This window comes from Cajanus cajan, chromosome 6, assembly GCF_000230855.2.
Source record: "Cajanus cajan strain Asha chromosome 6, NIPB_CcT2T_4, whole genome shotgun sequence".
Classification (NCBI taxonomy): domain Eukaryota; kingdom Viridiplantae; phylum Streptophyta; class Magnoliopsida; order Fabales; family Fabaceae; genus Cajanus; species Cajanus cajan.
The window spans coordinates 9840254-9864240 of record NC_138522.1 but is presented as its reverse complement, the minus strand read 5'-3'; the positions used below and the strand labels follow the sequence as shown (position 1 = coordinate 9864240).

Here is a 23987-nt window from a genome sequence, read left to right as displayed (position 1 = left end):
AAGCGAAGATTAACTCAAGATTTCCCTACACGAATTAAGCAAACGTATACAACATCAACCTCTTCACAGATTAAGCAAGTGTGGCATTGAGCACAGCCCATTAAGCATGGACACATTGATACAAAGGTTAAATGAAGAAGACAAAGCAGAACAAAGATATACAACCATAACCGAACCTCAAACAGAGATTACAATCCGCAACAAGAAGCCAACCCAGGGGTTTTTAGCCTTCCATTAAAATAGAACAGAAACAAAAACAAAAATGCAAGGCAGAGAAGGAAAACGAAAATGCAAGGCAGAGAAGGAAAACGAAATGAGTAATCTGTATTCTTCAAATGTTCAAAGAGCAAAACGAAAATGAAAATGGCAGCTCAGAGAGAAAAACGTAAAAGAACAAAGAACCCAGAACCAACGGGAAGCCAAAACGTAAATGAATAATGAATGAGAAGAGAGCAGCTACGTAGTCACATCAACCTCTCATGTTAGTAGCTGCCAAGTCAGCCCTAACCTAGACCTAAATGACCTAAAATGAAATTGGGCCCCAAACAATTACAAGTCTGACTCAAAAACAATAAAATAGACCAAAAACAAAAGATGAATGCTGAGGTGGAAAATGGTGCAGCAGTAACATGGCAGATGACGTGGCAGTTCCACTTGAAGTCCAGAAATTAATTTCAAGCCCAGATAATTATTAAACTGCCCTGAAAATAAAAATTAGAATAATTAGATTCAGAAAATTCAAATTAGTTAAAATATGAATTACTGGTCCAATTAAAGCCCAAATAGAAAACAATGCAGAATATAAACAATTAAGCACAAATCAGCGATTAAAATAAGTACAGAAAGGTAAGAAAATAGGGGAAAATAATGACTCATCACTTCTCAATGTTGGCTAAAATCAAAAACCAATTGTTTTAGTATTTTTTTCATAATGGTCCTTTAATCTGGGCTTGTATTTACTTAATAACATCTTTCTCTTTGAACAACAGTTTCAAGTTATGGAAAATGGGAGGATGAGAGGTTTTCCTATTAAAGTGCTTCAAATCCAGAGTTATGGTGAAGGGTATTAGTGAGTTGGTTTGTATCTGCAACTATGGTTCGCCACCATGGACAATTCTACAAATGTCAAAGTAGTATGAATTCGCTTGCTCTAAAATGGGTGAAACATGTCGGGACATCTACTTATGGATAACATACAAGGAGGGATTTTTAGGCAAAGCTTAAAGATGGAAAATAAAGGATAGTAGGTAATAAATACACAAAAAATTATCAATTTGAAGTAGAGCTCAATTCTACCTAGTTGTAGTAAATTTAGTCATAAAAGAATTACGAATGGGTTATACATGCTTCAAACCAACACTAGAATTTTTTGCCTTAATATTGGTAGGAATTGGGGAGAAGTATATATATATATATTCATTTTCTTTAGTTTTGGGTGTTAATATAGCAGCGAGGTGATTGACTAGTTAATTTCAATTCATTTTACTTTAAATCATAAATAGAAAGTAACCTACTCTATCAAGTGTTTAAGTACATGATTGTTGGACTATTATTGTATCTTTAGTTGTATATAGATTCTTGGTACCGTTGTACAATGCTAATTTAATATTTCTCTCTTTCTTTGTAGATATAAAAAAAAAAGACTTCCATCACCCACAAAGACTTTGCGCACATCAATATTTGTGATTATTGCTTTTTTTACCAATGGTCAGATCATCAAGTTATAAGTTAATGGTCCTATAATTGACATCTAAGAAATAAGGGATTATTTTTATAGTGTGGTTGCTTCCCTCTCATCTTTATGGGTTGAGAATTTGTTCGAGTTTGAACACTTAAGTTATAATAATACTCAATGCCTATTGTGATTTAGGCGAACTTTTGCCTCCAAAAAACCTACCTAAAATCATATATAATATATATTCTAAATCAATCAATAGAAAATGGCTTTTATAAGCCATTATCAATGTACATCCTTAGTTGCTTGTCTCCTTTTTTTAGCCATGTTGGGTGAGAATTAGATTTACTAGGTTTTTTATAGATGATACCAAATGATTGATTTCAAGTTAGACCAAGATGATGTAACGACCCACCGTGGTTCCTACACTTAGTAGAATCGCACTATTAATACTGAACTAAGATAAATAATAAAATTGGATAACTCATAAATACAAAAACATGAAAAATATATAAGAATAATTGAGTTTTTAAATATAAGGTATTTATACAATTATCCAAAACTAATATCTCCTAGTGCTGGTCAAGCACAACAACTGTTACCCAAGGTGGTAATTCTGACACTAGAAACCAAAAATTCTACTTCTAGCAGCGGACGCAACCAACAACTTCAACCTAGTCTTGATCTGCTGCCATACACAGTATGATCATGGCAGTCTATCCACATGGAAACATAAGGGTAAGCTAGAGTTCAATAAACAACCATACAAGTATAGGGAAATACTATACTACTCATTCATCCAATCATCATCACAACATAACCACACAGTTCAACATAAAAAACCCAACTCATTCATATAACTTAGAAGCAACTTTAATACAACAACAACAACAATATACAACTTAAAATTTAATGCGTCGTCACGCATATACAACTAGGAGATCTCCAACAACTGAGGTTGAGCAGTCTAGGTGGCATAAACCCTACCGAATCCAACGTTTGACCTATCTTAACCAGGTCAGGTATAGGACATCGTTAGGAACTTCGAAGAGAACCAGGTATAGACAACAATAGGCGATTGCTTAGGTGTGTCACTTAGATTCGGAGGTCTAGTACTACTATTAGGGCAGAAGGGTTTGGGTATAACCTACCACAGCCTTGGTCTGCATAACCAATCCACATATGGGCTTAGTCCACCCACTACCCTCCAAGTACCATGCACCCTCCAGTACCTAGTCAAAGACTACATCTCTAACTAGATACCTTACTCAATTTGGTCATTCAACCATGATATGGATCGACTACTTCCACATCGTCCACACAGTACTAATGGATTCAACATTAAAACAACTTTCAACGTATCACCTTAGTACTTTGTATCTCAACATAGGACATATATCTTCACCATATGTCCCTAACTTTTCAACTTTACAATAATGCAACAATAACATCTTACAACAATAAGCAACTTTACAACAATACAAAAATAGACATCTTACAACAATAAGCAACTGTAAGGCAACTTACAACTTAAAAGCAACTTTCAACAATAGACATTACATACCAACTTGACAACTTTCTATTCAACTATACAACTATACAACTTTAATAACTTTAACAACATGTAAAAAACTTAATTCCATCAATTACGCAACATATAAGCTTCATACAACTAAAAAATAAGCTCAGATTCAACAAGCAACGAATCAACACATCAAAATTATCAAAACCCCATTCTTCCCAAAAACCCAAAAAATGAGGAATTTCTTTAATTCAACCACTTCTCAAAATTCATACATCAATGGAGTTCCTAAACTCCCCTGAAATTAAACAACTTACATTCTAGCTTCCCTCACCTGAAGATTGGCTCTAAAAAGCCAAGAATCTGAGAAGAAGAAGAAGAAAGAGAAAAAGAAGAAATATCCTCCAAAGCTTGACTCTTGAACTTCAATCCTCCAAAAACAAGTTTTCTAGTCCAGAGTCCTTTTCCCTAGAACTTCTCTCTAAAACCTCTCCTTCTCCTCAACTGCCCACAAGTCCTATTTATAGAAGTTCAAGAGTGGCCAGAACGGTCTGTTTCGGATCCGGAACGGCCTGTTCTATACTCACTTATCATGTGTAAAACTTCACATCTAGAACGGTCCGTTCTAGAGTTGAGTTTTACTCACAACGACCACTTTTGGAACGGCCCGTTCCAGATTGGGAATGACTCGTTCTAGTCTACTAATTACGTCACATATGACATGTTTAAGCTAGACCATTATCATTAGATTGAAGTTTGTTGGATGTTGATGTTGTGCTTCAAGTACACCAAGTTCTATGTGTGAAAAAAAAATGTGATTGAAAGATAAAACCTCACTTAGGTGACTAATCAAGTTTTTCATTAAAGACATTAATGAAGTCTATTAATAATATAATTACCAAAAAATAAAATAAAAATTAGATTGGGGTTTGAGATCCTCTAAATTCAATTGATTATCTAGTAAGGTTGACATTTGAAAAATGATTAAGTATTGATAAAAGATACTCTAATACTCAAGTCAATAAAAATTCTATCAAATTAATAATGATATATATACCGTATGGTGGCTGACTAGGCCGAATACCCGAGTTCGTGGCCGACTAGGCCGAATACCCGAGTTCGTGGCCGACTTACCCGAGTTCGTGGATGACCAGGTCGAATACCCGAGCCCACCGACCACTCACAATCTGAACGGAACGTGTCGGTGTGCTCGGCCAAGTCACGAATTTACGCCAGGATAATTATGGAGAGGTTAATTTATGTAATGCACAGGATTAGCCCCCTAATTTCCCGGGGCCCAGTCCTTAATCGCGGCCCAATAAGAATCACTATAAATAGGACCCTAGCGAGGTACGTAACTAACTTTCAACTACCACATTTATTACGCCGAGCACTTACTTGAGCATTGGAGTGTCTTTACAGGCACACCCCCCCTCACATCGGACTACCCGGATAGGAACGAGAAGACCGAGACCCAGGATCAGACTTGCTACAACAAGGATAAGTGAAGTGTGTATCCTAACACAGGAACATTTGGCGCCCATCGTGGGGCCGAAGAGACGTTTTCAGCCCCTTTTAACTCTACAACTGAGACCGAGATATGGTAGTAACACGCAAAGGACCATCGACATCGACTCAACTGATCCCCAACCCCGAGAACAATCCCGTCATGACCGGCCAAGAACGATACCCATACAGAATGCCTCAGACACAACTGGAGCATGTGATACAAGAGGTCCGGCCGAACGCCGACAGAGCCCAGCCCGACCTCCACGATGACTTGCGCGCATTGCGCTAGGAAGTGGCAGCCTTCCGAAGACAGAGAGAAGTCGATGCTAGGGAGTTGGCCGAACTGCACCGACAAAACGCCGAGCTCCGAAGTCTGAACCAAACCTACGTGCCATCAACTCCCACACTCCCAAAGGAGTCGGCCTATCATGCCCCCACCGACCATGTAACCCGAACACCGGTTACTTCTTTGATTGGTGGCAAGATTGACACCACCACCCACTGGTTGAGACACCCCTTCTCCCGAAGGATAATGGAGGCAACCCTGTTAGACCATTGGAAGAGCATGCTGATCGAGAACTATGACGGGTCCACCGACCCCGAGGAGCACTTGAACATTTTTCTGACACAAGCGACCCTCTCTACTCAAGATGACTCGGCCTTGTGCTGGATATTCCCCACATCGTTGAAAGGGAGGGCTCTGAGCTGGTTCACGCGATTGCCGAGCGCTTCCATTGACTCCTTTAGCGAGCTGTCGTCCCAATTCGCTCTTCAGTTCGCAACGAGAAAACCGTACAGGACGACCTCACTAGCATTGGCGGGGGTTCGTCAGGAGAAGAAGGAAAGTTTGAGAAGCTTCATGGACCGATTCAACAAGATCGCCATGGAGATCGGCGACCTTAACCCAGCCGTGGTAATGGATCGGCTGAGCACTGCCCTCAGGCCGGGGCCATTTGTGAATAGCTTGTGTAAGAAACTGCCCGGTGATATGAACGATCTCCGAAGCCGAGCCAAGAAGTACATGCATATGGAAGAATTGGCGGAGACTAGAAATCAGGCCAGAGCCGAGGAGGGATATGGACGAAAAGAACCTGGCCGAGACCCGATGAGAAAGGCGAATGCTGAGCCCTCAAATGCTCATCCCCCGAGAGGACCACGTTACACAATGTATACAAGACATTTTTCAATATTTGTCATGCCGTTCCTTATTTTAATATATATATATATATATATATATATATATATATATATATATATATATACGTTTAGGTCGCGCTCATGCAGGTCCAATCTCGAATAACGCACACGTCGATGCCGAGCAATCCTCGACTGATCACTCAAAAACTGCCCTCGAGCCCGACAGGTTTCCGTCCCGAGTAACCTCCTCGGCTAAGGATGTACCTAGGCCAAGCATTACGCACATACGCCGATGCCAAGCAATCCTCGGTCGATCACTCAAAAAGTGCGCTCGAGCCCGATAGGTTTCCCTCCCGAGTACCCTCCTCGACTAAGGATGTACCTAGGCCGAGCATTACGCACATATGCCGATGCCGAGCAATACTCGGCCGATCACTCAAAAAGTGCGCTCGAGCCCGACAGGTTTCCCTCCCGAGTACCCTCCTCGGCTAAGGATGTACCTAGGCCGAGCACTACGCACGAACATGCGCCGACGCCGAGCAATCATCGGCCGATCACTCAAAACGTACATTCGAGCCCGACAGGTTTCCCTCCCGAGTACCCTCCTCGACTAAGGATGTACCTAGGCCGAGCACTACGACACGCGTTTACGCTGAGAACCCTCGGCCGACCACTCAAACCGCACTCGCGCCAGACAGATTTCCTTCCTGAGTACCCTCCTCGGCTAAGGATGTACCTAGGCCGAGCACTACGACACGCGCCGAGGCCGAGCACGCTTCGGCCGAACACTCTCAAGACGAGCACTCTCGCGTGCTCCAACACACTTCGCGCATCAAATCACGTGACCCAACTCCGAGGCCGAGCACGCTTCGGCCGAACACTCTCAACCCGAGCACTCTCGCGTGCTCCAACACACTTCGCGCATCAAATCGCGTGACCCAACATTCCGGGGCCGACCACACTTAGGCCGAACACGCTCAAGCCGAGCACTCTCGAGGATTAAATACACCGCGTATCAAATCGCGTGATTCGACTCCGAGGCCGAGCACGCTTCGGCCGAACACTCTCAAGCTGAGCACTCTCGCGGATCAAATACACTTCGCGTATCAAATCGCATGATCCGACTCTGAGGTCGAGCACGCTTCGGCCGAACACGCTCGAGCCGAGCACTCTCGCGGATCAAATACACTTCGCGTATCAAATCGCATGATCTAACTCCGAGGCTGAGCACTGTTCGGCCGAACACTCTCAAGATGAGCACTCTCGCGTGCTCCAACACACTTCGCGCATCAAATCGTGACCCAACTCCGAGGCCGAGCACGCTTCGGCCGAACACTCTCAACCCGAGCACTCTCGCGTGCTCCAACACACTTCGCGCATCAAATCGCGTGACCCAACATTCCGGGGCCGACCACACTTAGGCCGAACACGCTCAAGCCGAGAACTCTCGCGGATTAAATACACCGCGTATCAAATCGCGTGATTCGACTCCGAGGCCGAGCACGCTTCGGCCGAACACTCTCAAGCTGAGCACTCTCGCGGATCAAATACACTTCGCGTATCAAATCGCATGATCCGACTCCGAGGCCGAGCACGCTTCGGCCGAACACTCTTAAGATGAGCACTCTCGCGTGCTCCAACACACTTCGCGCATCAAATCGCGTGACCCAACAGTCCAGGGCCGATCACGCTTAGTCCGAACAGGCTCAAGCCGGGCACTCTCGCGGATTAAATACACCGCGTATCAAATCGCGTGATCCGACTCCAAGGCCGAGCACGCTTCGGCCGAACACTCTCAAGCCGAGCACTCTTGCGGATCAAATACACTTCGCGTATCAAATCGCATGATCTGACTCTGAGGCCGAGCACGCTTTGGCCGAACACGCTCAAGCCGAGCACTCTCACGGATCAAATACATCGCGTATCAAATCGCATGATCTGACTCCGAGGCCGAGCACGCTTCGGCCGAACACTCTCAAGACGAGCACTCTCGCGGATCAAATACACTTCCGCGTATCAAATCGCATGATCCGACTCCGAGGCCGAGCACACTTCGGCCGAACACTCTCAAGCCGAGCACTCGCACGTACTCTAGCATTTCGAGGCCGAGCACGCCTAGGCGGAGCACTCCTGAGCCGAACTTACACCAAGCATTAATCCGCGACAAACATGAATTTAACCCCCCTTCGGCCGAGCATACCTTTCAGTTGTGTTTATATTACTAGGCCTTAATGAATATGACAAAAAATTGGAAAGTAAAATATTCCATTAAAGTATGGCCAATCAGTACGACTACTTACACAAAAAATCATCTTTGTCCACGACGCCAATGGTCGATCACAAAAGGCACTAATGGCCTGATTACAAGTAAGCGAAAAATCCTAACCCTAACCTACTACCACGAGAGTCAACCTCTTACACCGCAGCCGAGTCCTCCGGATTCCCATCGCCGACCACATCAATGATCGACTCCTCCTCCCTTGCCGGTGGGGCCTCTTCGTCAGGCTGGGCACCTTGAGGGAACTCGGCGTAACTTATGAACTTTCCACCGTAGAAATCCCGACTAACATCAAAATTGAAGTCAGCCGGGACCTCACAAAAGTAGAAGGCCTGTAGCATAGCATGTTGGAAGCCGGCATCGTGCTGGTCGAGAATTTTCTCGGTGGCCTCGGCTTCGAACTTGGTAGCAGCCTCATTTAGCCGAGCAATCTCGGCAACTGCAGCAGTGGCCTCAACTTTCATTTTCTGGACCGTCAACTTCAAGTCGTCGGCCTCTCTCCTATGGGTGTCGGCTGCCCTCTTCAGTTCTTCGGCCGACTTGGTGACCTTTGCATTGACGGTCAATGCCTCCTTCAACGTCACCTCAGCCTCCTTAAGCCCCCCCTGCAACCTCTCCTCGGAGACAACTGACCTCATCATAACATGCTTAGCAATTAGGGAGGACGTTTGGCACAAGGAAATTCAAACCGGCCACGACCACCGAGGTTAGCAAAACCGACTACACTAGGAACATGCACACTACTACTAGCGGTCGGAAGCAACATCTGCCACTCCACGTCGAGAACCACAACCCTATACAATTAAAACGTCTTTGTCTTTCCCATCCTCGACGCTGCGTGGGTTGTATACCGTATGGTGGCTGACTAGGCCGAATACCCGAGTTCGTGGCCGACTAAGCCGAATACCCGAGTTCATGGCTGACTAGGCCGAATACCCGAGTTCATGGCCGACTAGGCCGAATACCCGAGTTCGTGGACGACCAGGTCGAATACTCGAGCCCACCGACCACTCACAATCTGAACGGAACGTGTCGGTGTGCTCGGCCAAGTCACGGATTTACGCCAGGATAATTATGGAGAGGTTAATTTATGTAATGCACAGGATTAGCCCCCTAATTTCTCGGGGCCTAGTCCTTAATCGCGGCCCAATAAGAATCACTATAAATAGGACCCTAGCGAGGTACGTAACTAACTTTCAACTACCACATTTATTACGCCGAACACTTACTTGAGCGTTGGAGTGTCTTTGCAGGCACACCCCCCCTCACATCGGACTACCCGGATAGGAACGAGAAGACCGAGACCCAGGATCAGACTTGCTTCAACAAGGATAAGTGAAGTGTGTATCCTAACACAGGAACAATATAAATATTAAATATTTACATATATATATATATATATAATAATAATAATAATAATAATAATAATAATAATAATAATAATAATAATAATAATAATAATAATAATAGTAGTAGTAGTAGTAATTATATTTATAAGAGTTTGAGATAAGTTAAATTTCTTGTAAATTTCATGGTATTGGTATATATACATGGTAAAAAAGTCCTTTACCAGGAATTTGACTTTGATCAACATGGATTGAGTGTTACACTTAACCCGAAACAATAACTAAGCAAATTATGCGAAGTATTCACCCAATACGAATTATTCAAAAAACAAATATGGGATTAAGATTTAATTGAACAACTGACATATGTGAAGTTTGTGTTCATACAATAATGTTTATGCTTGGAAGTGTGGACGTCATATATGTTCTGTTTTATTTCATTTTCAATTTAAATAAATTATATAACTTTTGGGCAAGTATCTAAAATAACTCAGAAGTTTAAGTAACAAGCTAAACAACAGATTAAACAATTTTTCTTATCTCTTTGACATAATCCAGCTACAATGTGATAAACATCACCAATAAACCAATGGAAATTTTACGTCCAGCATTCTTTATTTATGTGTACATTCTCAAAATTACTTATCCATCTTAATTACATAATAGCAAGCCAAACCTACTACCTAAACTAGTCAAATTTTAACATGATAAGGTCATATTAAAATCACGTGTCTATCTTCCATTCTGTAAAAATTAAACAAATAACATAAGATTTAAACATGACCTCTCTTGTACGTGTTTGAATATCCCAATAACTAATTTTTCTTGTCTCTGTTATCTCCGGGAGACCCAGAAGCGCTTCTGGGGCTAGAAAGTGGCAAAGGTGGCTGAAGAAACATCAAACTTGCTGCCTGTGTACTAGCGGGTGATTTGTTCAAGAAGCTTGATGCACAGCCACTCACTTTAGAAGACGAAGGTAATGCAGAAGATGATGGAAACAACTCACCCCATTTCATTTTCTGAGTCAGATTATTTTCCACAGCACCTTGGTTAGTGCTTCCTGAGCCAATAATTGTTGTAAGTGCTGCTGCCAAAGCTGACTGAAAATTAGGGTCTGCTGTGATTACTTTTGTTGCTGCAGCTATGGTGTCTGGCAGAGAATGTTGTGGTGGAGGGATTGGAATATTGTTGTTGTTGTTGTTCCTTTGCATGTAGGAGTTGAGGATGTTCTCCATTGGCTGTGGTTGTTGTTGTTGTTGTCTTCCAAGGTTTATGTTGCTAAGGAAATTCACATTGTTCCTATTGTTATTATATGGTTGTTGTTGTTGTGTGGTGTAGCTGAGGAACCCGTTATTGGTCCAAGATGTAGCATTGGACTCGTTTGAACCGAAGTTGAGGCTCGTGGAAGGGTACCTTTGTGAGTTGTAGTTTGAGTTTGAAGTGAATTTAACAAAGGGTGGTGAAGAAGAGGGTGGATTAGACGTGAGATCAAGAGTGATGGTAGGGTGTGAAGGTGAAGATGAGAGTGCAGGATGGGAGAGGTAGTATTGCTTTGATTTGGAACCATCTGATAGGAAGAAGTTCATGCCATGAAGATCTGCAGAAGTGGATGGTCTTGATCCAGAGTGTGAGGTTGATGAGCCGGATAATAGCATGGAAGCTGCTGCAGAAGTGGTGGAAGCCATGGCAGTAGCTGAAAGAGGAAGAGGGTGGTTGTGGTTACCTTCGTAGGTTGTGATTAGTATGGACATGTCTTGTGAACATCTTTGCACCTGAAATGTTAAGTTGCATATGTGGAGTTAATGTACAATATTAACTGTTCTATGTTACAACAAAAGAAAGTGTGTGAATGTGTGATATACATCTTTTGATACCCATATAAATAAATTGTATTTTGAAAGGGCTGTCTAACCTACTCCAAGTAAACAATCTAAATAGTAATTAGTGGAATTAATTATGCATGTTAAGATGGTTAGTATATTTTTTTTAATTGGATCAATCGTTTTCTATATATGAATCGTTGAACCCTATTTTAACTTAGAATAAGTTAAATATAATTGTATTTTGAAATAAAATATTTCTTTTATGCCATGCAATCTTTCACCTGCAATACTTTCACATGTATCATACACATTTTCAACATTTATTATTTCATTCTATTTATCTTTATATCTTTTTATATCACTATTTCTACTTACACTTATCTTTTCTCATTTATACGTTGACCAAATATCCATATATAAACTGAAGATAGTGAAAATATTATTATTGATTTCAAAATCATAATTTATATGTGACATAAAGTAGAGAGACATAAATCATAATAGTACTGTTGAAGTGCGCATCAATAGATAAATACCTGCTTTCTTACGGGGCATGATGGTGCAACTGTGCAACGATAGTAAGCTCGAGGGCAAGGATTTCCCTTTGAAATCTTCTGTCCATATTTCCTCCATTGACATCCATCATTCAACTGTTTCATAAAATCACTATGTCAAAGAATAGCATTTTCATATATTAATTAATTAAAGTCAAAACTGTTCAATGTAATCCTTAACCAACTTATAACCAAAAAACAAAAAAAAGTTGCTTGGAATTAATGAGCATGATATATATAAGAGACATGATACTTACAGTTGGGGTGTCACATCTTGCTCTGACACAAACTCTTGCTTTCTTTGTAGGGTTTTGCTGAGAAACTTCATCCTCTCCGGCATCTCTATTTGTCTTGTGTCCCTTCTTAGGTGGACTCTCCCCACCAGCTTCTTCCTTCGGTGCTTCAACACTATTATCAGGGCTTGCATTTGGCATATGTTCAGTGCTGCTTCCAGATTTCGATGTTTCAAATTTGCAATCCAGTCCAAGAGACAAGCCTTCTTTATCTTCTTCATCTTTCAAAGGTTTAGAGGCTTTAGCTTTCTCATTGCTTCTTGGAAGTCTTCCAAGACTGAGGGAAACTAGATCTGATTCCTCTATTATTGTTTCTTGATGATCATTATTTTTCACTTTGTCAGAAGAATCTTTTGTCTCTTGTTCAACTATGCTGTGGAATTGCATTTGCAGTGTACGGTAATCATTTAATATTCGGTTCAGACTCATCTTTAGTCGTTGATTTTCTTGTATCACTTCACCCATTTCGGCTTTCGCAGTTTCAAGTTCGTCAACCTGCAACCATCCATGCATTCATCAGACAAATCATACACTATACAACAATGTTTGTTTCAGTTTTTTTTTTTTTCCCCTTTTCCTTTTTATGACCATTTTTATTTACACTCCTTGAAAATGAAATGAGAAATATCGAGTGATGTAAACAAAAGAAAGAAAAGAAAAAATCAAACAAAAACTCTTTTTCAACAATGGAAAGGTCAATATGATTGTCTTTTCATAAGATATAACCCAAACAATTATGTCCGTAAATGAAGCTCGCTTCTAGTTAGACCAAAACGAGTACATTGTAATTATAATTATTATAGCTAAAGTCTGACCATTGAAAAAGATAAAATAAAATAAAATTATTATTGAAAAATCTAACCTCTTCCTTTTTGGTCGGGGATGCATTTGGTCCAGCCTCAACGGTAGATCTTTCGATAGTAGTGAGGGGTGGCTCCTGAAACATAAAAAAAAAAAAAAATTACAATAAAAAGTTAGTATGCATATACAAATGCAATTTTCTTGTCACTTTTCATTTCGCCTTGGAAGCGAGTATCTAAGAAGGGTTTAATTTTACCAATGGCTATAGTTTCTTATTCTTCATAATTGAAGAAATCTTGGATTACTGAATTCTAATGCCAGTAGAAACTATAATTCAACTAGCGGGATAAAATAGCGAGCGAAGTGTATGGAATGATGAAGAACTATGACAAACTGGTAATTTTTTCCTTTCTTTTATGAGAATCTTTCTGTTATGCATGTGCAATGAATTGTTATATTTTGGATATCAATAATATCATCGCTAGCTTTCCTGGCACATGCACGAGTCAACTCTTATCAATGGCGCAGATTAAATATTATATTTCATTTGAATCTATGTAAACCAATAAAAGGTAACGTGTCAATGATATATGCATGACAAGTGTTTTACTTTCAACAGTCTTTCCAAATTTTCATTAAAGCAAACAATTATTAACTATTAGTGTATATGTTAAGAATAAGCACTTTGCTGCATGTAGATCGATCGAGTATATATGATAAGAAATATAGAGAAAGTCATGTAAAAAAGCAGAAAAAATATGTAGAAACTCAATCTATCTTATCTTTTAAAAAATAAATACCAATAGATCTCTACTATTATATATATTTTCGTATTATTGGAATTTCTTATAAGGTAATTAAACTACTTTAATGCAACCTTAAATGCACATGTTGAAGTTATGAAAAATAATATAGTCAATAGAAAAATAAAGTGAAAAAGAAAAATAATGATAAATATTATATATCAATATTAAAATCAAATAATCATATCATAAATGAATATATGATGCAGTGTTTATTTAGCATATCAAGCAATCACAAAATGAATTTATAATCTACTACCAAAATCTCAAAAAAAAAAAAAAAAAATTCAATCTACTACTAGCTAGCTATGCATGCGCAATTCACTAATTTCAACAAATTGCTAGTTTTTATTTGTAGATCTAATAGAACATAAAAACGTACATGAACCCTTGCTGTATATATATATGATCAAATTACTTTTAACTATTGCATAAATAAATAAATGTTTGAACGGATTGTTTAAACAATATAGATGAATTCAACACGGGTAGATGATAATTTTACCTTGAAATTAATTTGAATTTGATTATCGGAGTGCTAAAAGAATGGATTGCAGATGTTGATAAAAAAAAAAATTGAGATCAGAACAGTTTGATTAATTTTTATTTAACCTTTTGACTAACAAATCACAAAAACCAGATACACAGGATCTTGAATGAATTCAACATATAGAAAGAAAGAAATCGATATATATTTAGTGAAGTTCGATGCTCATAATCATATACTTAGTTAGATATTAGCATAGAATTAATTTTCACCTGCATAACAATCTCTTGTTCACGACGATCTTCTTCATCGCCAATACTGGATTCACTTCTCTTCTCGTCCTTGACTTCATGACCAGATATTTCCGAACCAAACTCCATATTCTGAAAGATAACTTTCCTTTCTTTCTCTCTTTCTGCGTTGGGTCCGCAAACAAGGCCCTCTTCCTATGTTAATATAGAGAGGGACCTGCATGAAGTATTTGACTCTTGAAAAGAATTAACAATTAAAATGATAACTATTCATTAGAACTCGAGGTAGCCAACACGGATACACACGTACATTAAAATGTCAAACGTAGACCAATCCAATTGCACTAAAAGAAAAGAACGAGAGAAAGGCATTATAAGAGTTAACTAATGTTCAGTCTTGAGAAAATATTTAATAAGTGGAAGAATTCAACTTCAACGTTTGAGACAATATGTCAGCGAAAGTGAAAGAGGGGTTGAAGCCGCAATGGTCGGACACCGCCTACTATACAAGTGGCATCGTTGAACTTTCGAACTTTGCAAGAGTCACATGGGACAAATAGGGTTTCATGGTCAAACTTTTTGCCACCACTCATGACCAAATTAACCCTTCTTTTACATAATTTAATTTATTTACCATCAAAAGCACTTTTAATAACCAACGATTCTTGATCTAAATAGAAATCAATTCAATTTCTTTTTAACAAAATCTCATTTGAATTTTATGATTGAAAAGATGTGATTGAGAATAAATATATGATGGTCGGTTATTTATTTTTCTAATAGAGATTAGTTAACTATATATCAATAATATGATTATTAAAAAAGTTTAATGTATTTTTCTTTCTAAATAAATTTTATGTTACCCTTGTGATGAGCTACTTTGTCTTGCCTTGGCTTGTTAAATATCTGCCGAAGAGGATGACTCCATATATAAAACAAATCATTCATGAGACTCGTTATATGTGCTGACTTTAATTTAATTAATTATATTATACCAACTAGATATCTTAAACTATTTTACTACCAAAATATAATATATCCACGTTATCCCCTTTTACTTTTTTTCTAATTCCCTTTGTTTTAATTTGTCTTTTTGTGGCAAAGAATGCAGCCACACACATTCACACCTAGATATATATAGAGAATTAAGATGGGTCAAAGTAGGGCATATGAGAATAACGCTTCCTGATTGGTGCATGCCATGATCTATTAAGGATAGATAGCTAGGGTTTCAATGTACTTGTCTGTGCGTACCATATAATGTATGTTTTAAAATAATGCTTTTCTGTGATGACACGAACACAGTTGCAAAATTACATACTTATTGATTGATTTATATATTAAATATTAGTTTTTCTTAAAGTATGAAAAATACGTGTGTAACAGCAATTCATATGCACAGGTTATAAAGTTACATGATGATATATTCAATTTGGAGACATGTAAGCAATCACACTAACAATTTCTTACTAATATTCTAATTAGATAAAAAAATCATAAATCTTAATTTTACTATTATTAAATTAGGAAAGACACTCATTAAATGAAATACAAAACACACAGAATTTATGATTTTTAATAAATTTCTTTCAATTATAAAAAAAAAGTGTTAGAAAGAGAATTTGTTAACATTTCTCATTCATTTAAAAAGAAATTCATAATTTACGAAATTTCAAGCAATTATATGTATCAACGGAAGTGAACTTTGTAACCCAGCGAGAAAATAAAACAAAATCCATATTTAATGTATTTCTCAATGACACCAATTAGGTGTGGTTGATATATAGATAATGATGATCTTTAAACATATAGTTAAAAATTCAATCTCTAAGTTTATGTCTAAGAAAGAAATAATATTGTTGGAAGGGTTAGATTTTAAATAGATCGTCAGTATAAATATTAGTTCCTATTTGAGAAATTTATTTTTATCAGCAAAATATAATATCATTGAGATGGAGAATAAACGGTACAAGAAATATTCAATCCATACAACCTTAAATTGATATTATTATCCAGTATAATAGATGAATTGGAACTACTATCTTGATCCCTTATAAACCATTTTTCAATCACCTTTAACCCGCATGATAATGATAGACAAACTTCTAAATTGACAACTCATTGATTGAATGAATGTATTAATTCTAACAAAAGTTGGGAGGATGTGAGCCAAGACCATGAAGTGAAAAATGTATCTTGTATTTCAAATTTTTTTTTTTTGTCTAAGGCATTTCCATTAAAGAAAATTATTTTTATACCTCAAGATACACCACGTGTTAGCATACCATATATACAACTTTCCATCTTTATTTCTCCACTTCAAATATCAAACTATATGGAGTTTGATCAAAATATAGAGTAGGATCATTACACAAAAATATAAGGGTCTCAAACTAGTAAAAATATTCTTTCCAAAGCCAATATATACTTCATGACAAGAGAAATAAATGTGTGACACCGACTTTAATTTTAAGTGGCAGAAGGGACAAGAACTAGCCACTGAATGTGGTAGAACTCTCCATCTAATTAAGTTTTCAAGAGTTGGTAATTTATTACAAATGATCCTTCATATTAGAAATGTCACCTTAGGTGGAACCTTGATTTTTCAAACCTGTGAGAAAATAACATTAATTTTTCTCCCAAATTTCATGGTGTATAGAGCTTTAAAAGTCTCATTAACAGTGAAATACCCTGTGGATTCAAACAACCATAACCACTTGTCCTCTTTCCCTTCATGCATTTTTACATTTGATAAAAGTTGTTGAAAAGCAATTAGTTGATTACTCTCCTATTGAACCCAATTTCTTCTCCAATTAAGTTTCCAAACCCACCTTTCATCTTCCCATCTTCCCATGTTTGTTATCAATTCATGTCACTATTCCAAAGTCAAGAACAACCTAGGGTGTGTCGCCACCCGCCGAAACGGACCTTGGCATTCGCGACGATGGTTGGACTCTTTTTAAGTTTTGAAAAATGATGGATTGTTAGAACGACTTATTCTCAAACTGAGACCTCATCGAACTAACAATTTTATAAAATGATTCACCAATCCATGTTAATCCCAAGCGGGACCCTCCATGGATTAGTGGTTTTCGCAAAAAGAAGGGTTCTTGGAGTCGCCACCAATGTTTTACTCAAAACATTGGAAAAAGGGATAAGGCAATTGATTTTCGCAAATCAACCTTGGCCATTACAACCAGAGTTGGGTAATGGAGTCGGTTACGTGCGGGGAAGGTGTTAGCACCCCACAACGCCCCTTTCGGGTTCCCTATGACGGATTATTTCATAAATAACAGTGTAAAATTACTAAATTACCCCTATTTATTAGAAACGATTATAAGCAGAATATTTACATGATGAAAATTCTAAATATGCAATGCAACAATCAGAAAGCGGTAAAAGAAGGGATTTGGAAAAGAAACCTTTGAAGCGTGCTTTTATATATTTAAACAGACGTTAGGAGGCTTTTTGGCGCTCCTTCCCACCACACGCTCGCTCGTTCCTTCCCTAAAAATAATTTTTACTCCGGAAATCAAAGAGATTTCCCTTCGACTAGTTCGAATCCTCAAGCTAAATTCTCAGAACTCAAGAACTTCGTCGGATCGGCTCTCGGAGAGATTTCTAGGGTAGAACACTGCTCAAAAACCCCAGAATACTCAGCCAGAGGGTCCAAAAGTATGGAAAAAGTGTGTAAGGACGTGCAAATGACATCCTATTTATAGGATTGAGGCGCAATACGGCCTGGGAGGTCAATACGGCCCGTACTGGGTTTTTGAACTACAGTACGGCCGTATTGAATTTGGTACGGCCGTACTGAAGTTCAAAAACTTCAGTACGGCCGTATTGATTTCACTACGGCCCGTACTGAGTTTTTTTGAACAACAGTACGGCCGTATTGAATTTGGTACGGCCGTACTGAAGTTCAAAAACTTCAGTACGGCCGTATTGAGTTCACTACGGCCGTATTGCAGTTCAAATGGCTCAGTACGGCCGTACTGAACCTCTGGGAGGGTGTATTGAGCTCCAATCCTCGCACACCCTTATTCTAAGCTACTCTAAGACTTCTAGACCTACAGAGCATCATCCTAGGGTCTTCCAGGAGTCCTTCCGGCTGACTTTCCTTCAGTCTTCGAGAGTCTTTGCGCTTTATTTCTGACCCGGACAATTTTAGGGGTCTACAGCTGCCCCCCCTTTACTTAGTCGAACGACTTTTTGGTGTACCGGTTGACAAGTAAAGGAGTTGACCCAATTGTCCGGGGAGTAAGCCATCCTTCCAACTTGTAGTGTCTTCCGGTGGGAAAATTGTTGAGTGGCCTCTCCAGGTTGAGTATTAGTCGTCGCCTCTCCAAGCTCGTGCATACCTCCGTGTTTCTGACGACGGGGTAGCTGAGTACCGCCTCTCCAGGCTCGTGCATACCTCGGTGTTTCTGACAACCTCGGTAGCTGCATACCTCCGTGTTTCTGACGACGGGGTAGCTGAGTATTAGTCGTCGCCTCTCCAGGCTCGTGCATACCTCGGTGTTTCTGACAACCTCGGTAGCTGCATACCTCCGTGTTTCTGACGACGGGGTAGCTGAGTACCGCCTCTCCAGGCTTGTGCATACCTCGGTGTTTCTGACAACCTCGGTAGCTGCATACCTCCGTGTTTCTGACGACGGGGTAGCTGAGTACCGCCTCTCCAGGCTCGTGCATACCTCGGTGTTTCTGACAACCTCGGTAGCTGCATACCTCCGTGTTTCTGACGACGGGGTAGCTGAGTATTAGTCGTCGCCTCTCCAGGCTCGTGCATACCTTGGTGTTTCTGACAACCTCGGTAGCGTGAGTTTGCCCTCTCCAGGGTCTGCAGTTTGCCCTCCCCAGGGTTGCATACCTCCGTGCTTCTGGTCACTTTGGTAGCGTGAGTTTGCCCTCTCCAGGGATTTGTGATGATTTTGTCTCCATAGTCCACGATGCTGCTTCGACGGTTGTTTTTGATTTTGGTGCCGCTGAGGGCTGGATAGCGCAGGGATCTGTCTAGGGGATGTGCAGTTACTCATAGGTTCTTGTGTCCCAACTTTCCATTGCGTAGTTGGTGCCCACTGGGGAAATTCTGATTCCTTGGGGATGTAGACACAAAGATGCTCTTTCTGATGTGAGCGGTGCCTTATGGTTGGCTGACGTCCTTTCGACGGTGGTGGAGTATCCTGGTTATCCTTATTCGGGTGACTCTTTTTGATTTTCTGGTTTTATTGCCTCTGCGTAGGCTGTTATCCGCTGGGGGATTCTATTGTGATGATTTTGTCTCCACAGTCCACGATGCTGCTTCGACGGTTGTTTTTGATTTTGATGCCGCTGAGGGCTGGATAACGCAGGGATCCGTCTAGGGGATGTGCAGTTACTCATAGGTTCTTGTGTCCCAACTCTCTATTGCGTAGTTGGTGCCCACTGGGGAAATTCTGATTCCTTGGGGATGCAGACACAAAGATGCTCTTTCTGAGGTGAGCGATGCCTTATGATTGGCTGACGTCCTTTCGACGTTGGTGGAGTATCCCGGTTATCCTTATTCGGGTGACTCTTTTGATTTTCTGATTTTGTTGCCTCTGTGTAGGCTATTATCCGCTGAGGGATTCTATCGTGTTGATCTTGATTGGCCTCTTCTATTAGGCGGATTATCTTGACGTTCGGTGTTTGGTTGAATACCGAATTCCGCTTGGGGAATGGGTATTGATCTTTTTGGATTTTCCCTTTTTTGGAGGAGTGCCTCTGAGTAGGCGAATGGGGATTGAGGATCTTATGTATCCCAGAGTATTATTTAGAAAGCCTCTTCAGGCTTAGCTTCACTCGTCGCTTGAGTTGGAAAGCTATCTTCTACTGAGGAAGTCTAAGTCCTTTGACTTGGATATTTTGTTTGGACGATCATGCTTCCGTTGGGGGATCTTGCTGATCTTGCTCTGATAGCTTTCACTGGGAATTCGGCCCAAGAGTGCAAGCTGAGATGTCTCTGGGAAGTATTATTTCGGAAAGCCTCTCCAGGCTCAGTTATTCTGTATGATTGTTGGATTTTCTGAATTTTGCCTTTTTTTGTCGATTTTGGCTTTTTCTGTTGGAGGGATCTCAAACACACTCACAGATAAAGTATGCAGAGGAATGAAGATGTTGTTGATGTACAAAAGAATGGGCCAATACGGGCCGTATTGAATTCAATACGCCCGTATTAGTGTGGACGTTATGGCCAATGCTGCCGTATTCATTTCAGTACGCCCGTATTTGAGTTGAAAATTTGTTCATAACCCTAATTTTAGCACGGGTGTACTGAACATGGTACGGGCGCTTTGTTTTTTCTGAAGTTTTGCTTTTTTTGTTTTTTTGTTTTTTGTTTGTTTTTTCAATAAACAGAGAATAAGTGATCTTCCAGTACACCTATCATCTGTATGCATGTATGCGGTATGATGCACCTAATTCTATTTGATTTATTTTTCAAAAGAATTAACCGATGCGTTTCTTTGCTTGGATTTTGCCATTCCTCTTAGACGGGCTGTGCGCTGCCGATTTCTGTAACCGAGGAATGATGCGTGTTATATCGAGATTGGTGTCATCAACCCAGTGATCGTTCCCTTCCTTTAGAAGATGTATCAACCCTCCTATTGACCACTATATCTCCATGTTTCCACTAGATTATTCTAAAATCGTTTGGGACAAGAGAAAAGAAAGGAAAGATATTTTTGTTCAAAAGTTTGTGTTTTAGAGGGGATTATTTATTGTTTTGAAAGCGGTTTTTGTAAGAATGGCTGGCCAAGGTAGGCTCATGTGTTTAGGCTTGTTTGATTAAACACTTATGAAGTTAAGAAAGTCCTGTTATTGACGTTGTGATTTGACAACTTAGATAGCTTCCCTTGAACCTTTCTTTTTGAATTCGGCTCATGGTACCATCATGGATTTCTTTTGCTTTTTTGATTGTCCTTATTTTTTGCCTAAAACACCCTTTTGTGGCGTCTCAGCGGACCTTTGTTTTTGTTCATTTTTGCAACCCTAACTTTTGCCTAGGTCACCCTTTCGTGGGATTCCTAGCGGGTTCTTTGCTCTTATTTTTGCGCAGCCCCCTTTTTGGGTTTCCTGCCGAGCTTTTTTTTGTTTTTATGATTTTTGTTCTTAAAGGAATTCTTTTTTATCCATGATGGCATTTATCGAGGCCAAGGAATGGTGCTCCAAGTTGTCACACACTTCCACATAAAAATGATGCGGGTTTATTGTTATTAAGACGATTTTAACTTCATTCATGTTTATTCAAACAGGGTTTAAAATAATGTGGCTTAGAGATTTATTGTAAGCAAGAAAAGAAGCAATAAGAAATAATAAAGAATGATTTTATTATAATTCTAGAGGAAACATGTGCCCTATCGAGGCTCGGGGGTCGGGCTGTCCCCGAGGAGTAATCTCTAATAGTCATCAGGTCTATACATCCCTATCGGAAGGAGAAAAACACTTGACGACGACGACCGGCCTTAACGCTTGTGAACCGGCCTTCCTAAAGATCTGGCTTAAAGAACGTCGAGAAGGATCTTGATTCCTCTTCGTCCTTTGATCTTTATTAGGGTTGTATCCTAGCCCTTGTTTCCCCGGATTATCTTTGATGATGGGTAGCTCGGGAATCCCTTGGGAATCCTTGCCAAGTCCTTGTCCGGGCAAGTATCCATTCTTGGTGAGCATATGGGCTACCTTCTTCATTTCTCGGGGAAACGTTTCAACATTGGCAATCTCCAATGCTTGGAAGGCGGTTTCTAGAGCTTCCTCTGCTGCATCCACATAAGGTATGGCAGATGGCTTGCTGATGAGTATGTCATCTTCAGCTTGTACAGTCACCAGCTTGTCACCCACTATGAATTTGACTTTCTGGTGGAGCGTAGAGGGAACAGCTTTCGCATCATGAATCCAAGGTCGGTCGAGGAGACAGCTGTATGCAGGAGTAATATCCATCACTTGAAATTCGACATTGAAGATGGTGGGTCCAATTTGGATTGGAAGATTGATTTCTCCCACCACTTCTCTTTTAGAACCGTCGAAAGCTCGAACGATCATGTTGCTCGGGCGCATTTGGACTCCCTTGATTGCCATTTGATCGAACGTTCTTTTTGGCATCACATTCAAGGAAGATCCGTTATCCACCAAGACTTTAGCGATGTGGTATTCCTTGCACTTTACAGAGATGTGCAAGGGCTTATTGTGGTTTGGTCCCTCAGCGGGGATTTCTTCATCGGTGAAAGTGAGGTGATCATTAGCCGTGATGTGACTAACAATCCCCTCAAACTTGTCTTGGGAGATAGTGTGCGACACGTATGCCTCGTTCAAGACTTTCAACAGAGCTTGCCGATGCAGTTCGGAGCATAGGATCAACGACAACAGAGTAATCTTTGCTGGCGTCTTATGAAGTTGATCCACGATGGAGTACTCGCTCTGTCGGATATATTTTAACAGCTCGTCTGTCTCCTCCTCGGATTCTTTATTTTCCTCGGTTTTCTCTTTTTCTTTTTCCTTCCCTTTATTCTTGGGAGCTTTATCATGAAGATCTTCGGGAGTGTAGATCCTGCCACTCCTAGTCATGCCCCCAAGTCCAGCGATGTTAGAGATATCGCTGTCGGCAGACGAATGGATGTCGTATATCCATGGCACAACCTTATTCGATTCGTAGGGAAAAGGTCTTGGAGCAGTGATCCTTAACGATGTCGGACTTTCCCCTTTATTCGTCTTGATTACCAACAACGGAGTTGATGTGCGTTCGCTTGGCGCGGTTGTTGGTTTACACTTAATAACAAACGGCGTGCGATCCATTCTGAACACACGCATCGATTAATCCTTTCTTTTTATTAATGTTTATTAATGAATTACTAGGAGGGATGTATGAAATGCAAACCTAGATCCCTCCATGATCTTTGATAAGAATGCATGATATGAGATGATGACGTTGAATATGCATGCATTGTGTTTATTCAACTAAGCATTATCATGTTTTCAGGATGTCCCTAAGATGATGCATGATAATTGCTTGGTTTGGATAAATGATTTTTTCTTCTCTTTTTTTTTGGGTATTTTGTTTTTTGTATTTTTTTGGGTGAAAAGGGAAACTACCTATATGAATGTGATGAAGGTAGATGTTAACACCATGTAATGGAAGATTCTTATTCCTATTTATTCTTATTTTAAAAGGGAATGTTGTATGTTTAAAAAATGCAATGTATGCTCAAACAATGTCACATAAACAATGCACAAACAATTCACTCATCCACGAACAGTCACGAGCGAATCACGAGGTAGGGGTATCCTGCAGAAAAGTGCATATTCAAGGAGGTTCTAACTGTTCTCACCGGTCCAAGGCCCCCAAGGTGCCCCCATTATAGGGACCCAATTCCTCTCGTCGTGAGTCGATGGAAAGCTCCAACGCACTGTCAGACTCGAGTTCATGGTTATCACCTTGAGTGATGTTTTCCGACAACGGTCTACGGGCACCTATAGACCCATTCGACAACCGGCCGTA

At 40.1% G+C, this 23987-nt stretch overlaps 1 protein-coding gene across 1 annotated transcript; it reads right to left on the bottom strand.

Moving 5' to 3' along the window:
* Nucleotides 1–9987: 9987 nt before the first annotated feature.
* Nucleotides 9988–14843, bottom strand: LOC109812453 (WRKY transcription factor 72A). Its single transcript, XM_020376422.3, has 5 exons — nucleotides 14501–14843; nucleotides 13000–13074; nucleotides 12102–12632; nucleotides 11827–11940; nucleotides 9988–11239 (listed from the first exon to the last, which is right to left on the bottom strand). The coding sequence occupies exons 1-5, from the start codon at nucleotides 14606–14608 to the stop codon at nucleotides 10283–10285; spliced, it is 1785 nt and encodes a 594-aa protein (XP_020232011.1). The 5' UTR covers nucleotides 14609–14843; the 3' UTR covers nucleotides 9988–10282.
* Nucleotides 14844–23987: the final 9144 nt, after the last annotated feature.